The 5,724-nt window shown below is 64.0% G+C and overlaps 2 protein-coding genes across 2 annotated transcripts; one reads left to right on the top strand and one right to left on the bottom strand.

Moving 5' to 3' along the window:
• Nucleotides 1-744: 744 nt before the first annotated feature.
• Nucleotides 745-2,061, top strand: MNEG_13313 (hypothetical protein; the record flags this gene model as incomplete). Its single annotated transcript, XM_014038216.1, has 3 exons — nt 745-1,244; nt 1,666-1,767; nt 2,049-2,061. 3 exons carry the CDS (start codon nt 745-747, stop codon nt 2,059-2,061), a joined length of 615 nt encoding a protein of 204 aa, XP_013893670.1.
• A 1,013-nt stretch (nt 2,062-3,074) lies between these two features.
• On the bottom strand, nt 3,075-4,637 carry MNEG_13312 (hypothetical protein; the record flags this gene model as incomplete). Its single annotated transcript, XM_014038215.1, has 1 exon — nt 3,075-4,637. The coding sequence occupies one exon, from the start codon at nt 4,635-4,637 to the stop codon at nt 3,075-3,077; it is 1,563 nt and encodes a 520-aa protein (XP_013893669.1).
• Between the last annotated feature and the right edge of the window lie 1,087 nt (nt 4,638-5,724).

The following is a 5,724-nucleotide window of genomic DNA, read 5'->3' as shown; positions in this document are numbered from 1 at the left end:
GCTTGCAACTGCGTGAGCTGTTGCCCGGCCTCCTCCCCTTCCCTTTTCCTCACATTGCTATGGATCCCAATCTCGTGTAAGCCAGAGTCTGATCACCCCTCTGCCAATCGCCTCGGGGAGGAGACCGGGGGCAGTTGGGTCACAGCCACACGGCCACGCAGACACAGCCATGCATCCCCGCCAGGGGCCAACGCGAGTTAGCTAGAGTGGCAGCCGCCGTCGCTCGGTGTCCTGCTGGACGGCTGGACGCTCCTCTAGGCCGAGCAATTGGGATCTGCACCCTGGAGGTTTGCCACCGCTTGCGCGCGTCGCGCCCCTGCTTTTCACCGCTTCTGGTACGCACGGCCGCCCGTGCATTTCACTCTCGTGCGCGCCGCGTGCATTGCTGTTTGGGTTGCGTTTGTGGAGTCATGCGGGCTCAACCTCACGCCCGCCGTCCCCAGGGGGTAATCAGTCATGATCGCACTGCATTGGGTTGCTTGGCCACAGCCCGCGCCCGGCCACTTCACGCGTTGTCTTCGTTGTTTGCGATCATTTTGTTGTTTTCACGGCTATGTTTTTTTTCAACAGCTGCCAAACCACCAGCAGATCAGCGCCAGCGTTCTGGTGGGGCAGGGGTGACTGCGGCCAGAATGGCGCAAGTTCAACTAAAGGGGCGGCCCAACGCTGTACATTCTCATTCTTATTGCATGTAAATTGTTAACAATAGCACTATCCACGCGAACACGCTGCACAAAGCACACGATGAACGGCCCCCTGTGCGCCGGCAGCAGCACAATGAGGGCATGTGCCCGCATACAGGGCTCGCAGTTGCGTCATGTGGCGACTAGACTGCAGCAGGGGGCACGCCGTGGCGTCCCTGTGCAGGCAGCAGCGGGGGAGCAGACCAAGCAGCTGCAGCTGCCCCGCGAGGGCCATATGCTAATCTCGAAGACCGAGGTGCCCTCCTTTATTCAGAGGGACGACATGATGGACCAGCTGCTGCGGTGGGCGCTCATCGAGGCGAACGAGGGCGGCCTCCGGAACTTTGGCATGCCCATGAAGGTCCAGCCGACGTACAGCAACGAGACTCTGTGGGGTTTTGATATAGAGGTCATCAAGGAGGGCGAGAAGAAGGCCGACCTGGGGGTTAACTTTGACAGCGACATCGCGCTCAAGCACGAGTGGGTGGGCAGGGACCAGGACGGCTTCCCTACGATGGAGGGCAACGCCGAGCAGGTGCCTGGCAAGTACCTGGAGATCTGGTGCGCATGCAATCCAGGGGCCGGGGCCGGGACATGATGGAATAGAAGAGGGGGCGGATCTCCGGGTCGGTTGCCGTCTGTTGAGCATCGGAAAGGAGGGCGGTGCATGCGTGTGCATGCTGCTAGGGCGTACGAATGGCGATGATGCTCCTTGGTTTTTTCACAGGGATGTTGTGACTGCTGCTTCTTGGAGGTGGATTTGTCCAAAACAGCAGCCACGGCATCTTTGTGTGCAGCAGGCGCCAAAACGGGCCAAAGCCTGCAACCCACAATCTTGAATGTGCTCCGAGTGAGGCCAGTGCATGCCTGCATACCAACTCTCTTATGCAATTTTCATCAGCAAAAGTCCTGCAACATTTCTCACCTCTCACCCCAGCCCCACGTCGCACCCACCTCAATATATCCAATCGGAACCTGCCAGGAAGCTGGACCCCGTCAAGGTTGACGAGGACACGCGCTCCACCATCCGCGCCTTCTGCAACGGGCTGGTGATTGCCCTCAACCGTTACTACGCATTTGGCAGGTGCGCACCATGCGGCAGCGGCGGCGGCGGCCGTGACGGCGGCCGTGGCAGGGCGCGTGAGCTGCGCGGGAGCGTTGGCCGCAGGCGGCGCAGCAGGCGTATCAGAGCGCTTGCGGCTGCGCCCGCGACCCGCAAAGCAGCTTTATGATGCTTGTTTGTTCAATTGCAAGCGCTTGCTGCTCGCCTGAGCGGTCTCTGTGTGGCAATTGCAAATCTTTGCCAACCTCTGCCTCCCCCCTGCCCCCGCCGTACCTGTGACTACGCCCCTGCACACTCTGCAGCGTGTTTGCGTGAGTATCCGCGGCCCCACGTATCGTGGCTGCTGCTTGGCGTCGACTTTGCTGGCTTTGCCATGGTGTTGAGGCTTGTTCTGGTCCCGACTGCCCATGGTCACAAGTGCTTTTTGCCGGCCTTCCCCTGTATACCCACGCCAGGCTACCAACCCCCGCCCTCCACTCCGCCCGCAGCGAGGACTTGTGATGCGTCATTTGTTTTGCGCGGGAAGCCGCTGGCGGCGCTGGCGGCGCTGCAGCTCCCAGGCTGTGGGGCCGCGTCTCGGCCTCCTCTTGATTGTTGGTTCGTCATGCTGTTACCTCGGACGGCGGCCAGCCCCCCCTGCCACGCGCCAACCTCCATTGCATGACGCGTGTCGAGTCTGGGGCGCACGTGCCCAGCAGCCGCGAGGCCCCCTTGTGATGCCTTGTCCCTCCTGACCTGTAATAAAGGTGCCAGGTTGGCTTGAGTGCGTCATGCCGGAGGCTCATCTGGTCGCAGCAGTGGAGTTCCACGGTAACCCAGCCTGTTGTCCTCCAGTCGCTGTCAGAACCTCTTGCTTAACATCAAATGCAATCCTGACAGTCTTTCAAAGGCACAGCTTTACAGAGCAGAGGTGGGCACCATCAATGCATGCCCAGGCACGCCCTGAACGCGGATGCTGTTTGGGCACAGAACAGTGGAACCAGTCTACAGAGTGCACACGAGAACGGAGTCGAAAACAAGCAATGCGCCCTGCAACCCAGAAGAGGTCAGGGCCAGAGAAAAAATTATGCAGACCAGGAGTGGGCTTCGATCACGATTGCAGCAGAAACATATCCAACAACAAAGGTTGTTTTGCAATACCAGATCACGAAATTCAGCATGGGCAGGGCAGGGATCTTGAATTCTGGAAGGCAGGCATACAGCACCACAGCTCCAGGCCAAGAATGCTCTCCTAGACAAAGGCCTGGACAGGTTGATGGGGCGACAAGCCCGATACCCAGGATACCCCTTGACCCAGATGAACGAAAGTCCCGAAAGAGGCCGCCGCATCACGCCAGGCCGCAGCCCGCGGCGCACCAGCCGCCGCGCCGCAGCAGCGTCGCCGTCACCGGCGCAAGCAGCGGGTGGTAGGCGCACGCGCCGAAGTAGCCGTGCCGGCGGTACGTCTCAACAAACAGCGGGCTGACGGCGGCGGCGAAGCCGACGACGTATGCGCGCCTCAGCAGCGTCGGCACCCGCGCGGCGAGCTTCGGAGCCAGGCGCGTGCCGAGGCCCTCGGCGACGACCGCCAGGCCGTGCAGGCCGAAAAATGCCATGTAGCGCCCGCTGACCTCGCCCCAGGCAGCCCAGGAGAGGTACTCATGCATGAGGCCGCTCATGGTGAAGGCGACCGCCGTGCCCGCGACGGCCAGCGCCGCGCGGCGCGCGGCGGGCACGGCGGCGCCGGGCGGGAGGAGGCGGTCGATCGCGGGGCGCGCGGCGGCGTCGACGATCCTGTGACCCAGGCCGGCCTGGAAGTGGTGGCGCAGGAATTGGTGCCACCGCTCGGCCCAGAACTCGCTGATCGAGAGGGACGCGAGCGGCGTGTCGAACACCTCAGGCGGCAGCTGCCGCGCCAGGTCCGCGAGCTCCCGCCGCTTGGCGGGGGTCAGGAGCGGCGCCCCCCACCGCGCGGCCGCGATGAGGGCGAGGCGCGTGAGGGCGTACGCGATGCCCATCTGGAGCGGCAGCAGCGTGCCGGCCGCCAGCGCCCAGGCGACATACGCGGCGCGCGGGCCGAAGATCTGGGCGAGCGGGCCGAGGCGCTGCGGGGCGGACAGCAGGGTGTCAAGAGGCGCGGCGCTGCACATGCATCCGAACAGGCCGCCGCAGCAGAGCGCCGCGAAGCCGACGTCGTAAGTGATGACGAGGCGGCACAGCGTCCACGCGGCCGGCAGCAGCGCCGGGGCCGGGGTGTCGCTGCCTCCGGTATCGGCGCTGTCGGCGGCCGGGGTTGGGGGGAGGCTGCCGTCGCCGTGCTCTGCGTGCTGCACTGGGCAGCTGGTGCCTGCCGGCAACGCTTCGACGTGAACAAGCTGTCGGCCCCTGCTGCGCTGCTTGGGGCCCACCTCAGCCGCTGCCGTGGCACCTGCGCCGGCGCCTTCGTCGGAGGGGGCGGAAGGGACGGGGCACGCTGACGCGGCGCTCGCGGCTGCTGCTGCATCCGCATGAGGGGCATGCGTGGCGGGGTCGGCCGCATGGGCGGCGGTCTGGCGCCTGGCGAGCCGCCGCGCGTGCACCGCGCGGCAGCCGTCCATGCCATCCATGAAGCAGGCCCAGAAGATGCCCATGATGGACTGCGGGAGCTGCCGCCGCGGCAGCAGCAGCAGCCCCCAGAGGGACCAAGTAGTCATCGCGCAGAGGCTGGCGAGGCCGATGGCCGCAGGCTGCGTGGGGCTGGCGTAGATCAAGGGCTGGCCCAGGCACAGCGCCGCGGAAGCCGCGAGGCATGCGGCGGTGCGCAGCGCAGGGGGGCGCAGGCGCAGAAGCGCGAGCGAGAACGCGACGACGCACGCCGCGCTGTAGGCGCTTGCCGCCACCTGCGCAACCAGGTCATGCGACAGCGCCTGCATTCTTGAATCCAACATGGCTGGCGGGCGGCGTCCCGCCCTGGAAAGCGCCTGTGCGTGTGCTGTGGTGATGTGGCTGTCAGCACGAGCAGGGCGGCAAAAGGAGTGATGTGTTGTCTGTGCAGCGTTGTGACACGGTAGGCACGTTACTGAAAGACAGTTTCCACCGGGTATTCAATATGCATGAGCGCATACCTCTTCGCATTGAAATTTACGGGCCGGAACGTTTTTGACTCATCACGCACGGCAGCTGCTGCTCGGTGGTCACATGACGACTTACGTAGCTGGTGTTTCTGGTGTGAGTTTGTGCTGTCATGTACCCGTACATGTTTCTTTTGATGTTGTACGAGTTGCCGAGGATTCACAGATCTGCTGGTGCTTGCCAACCGCAAAGCGTGCACTCATTCTGGCATAACATGTCATTGTTCTAGGCCTCAGACGGCGCTCATGAGCAAGAGTAGCGGCACGGACGAGAGGGTGCTCAGCTACGGCGACGTGCTGCTGCGACGGTCCGATGTGCAGCTGCTTGATGCGCCGCACGCCTGGCTGAATGACACGGTAAGACTGCCTCCGGCCTCCTGAACTAAGGAAGCGTATCGAGCGAAAATTTCCTGCCTGTTCTGACATGGCTTGATGTATACTCGTACACACAAAGCAGCTATATGGGTGCCTTGCAGGTTGCAGCGTGGTTGCAGCAGCAGCCGAAGCCGCCGCAAACCCGCGCTCCTCTGCGCCCTCTCCCCTGCCCTACCAGGTCATCAGCTTTTGGTTCGAGCACCTCTCGCGCGGCCCGTTCGCGGCGCTCGCCCCCTCGCTCGCGCTGCTGCCGCCCGCCACCGCCTTCCTGCTCCTGCACACCGACCCTTCCACTTCCGCCGAGCTGCTGGCGCCCTTGAACCTCTCCGAAAAGGAGCTGGTGCTGGCGGTGGTCAGTGACAACACTGATGTCGACCACGCGGGCGGCGGCAGCCACTGGAGCCTGCTGGCCTTCCACAGACCCTCCAGCACGTTCCTGCATTTTGACTCATCCCCCGGCGGCGGCAACCGCGGCCCCGCCCGCCTGCTGGCCGGCGCGCTCGCGCCGCTGGTG

Source organism: Monoraphidium neglectum (genome assembly GCF_000611645.1).
Source record: "Monoraphidium neglectum strain SAG 48.87 unplaced genomic scaffold scaffold03750, whole genome shotgun sequence".
In the NCBI taxonomy this organism is placed as follows: domain Eukaryota; kingdom Viridiplantae; phylum Chlorophyta; class Chlorophyceae; order Sphaeropleales; family Selenastraceae; genus Monoraphidium; species Monoraphidium neglectum.
This window is presented reverse-complemented; position numbering and strand designations above follow the sequence as displayed.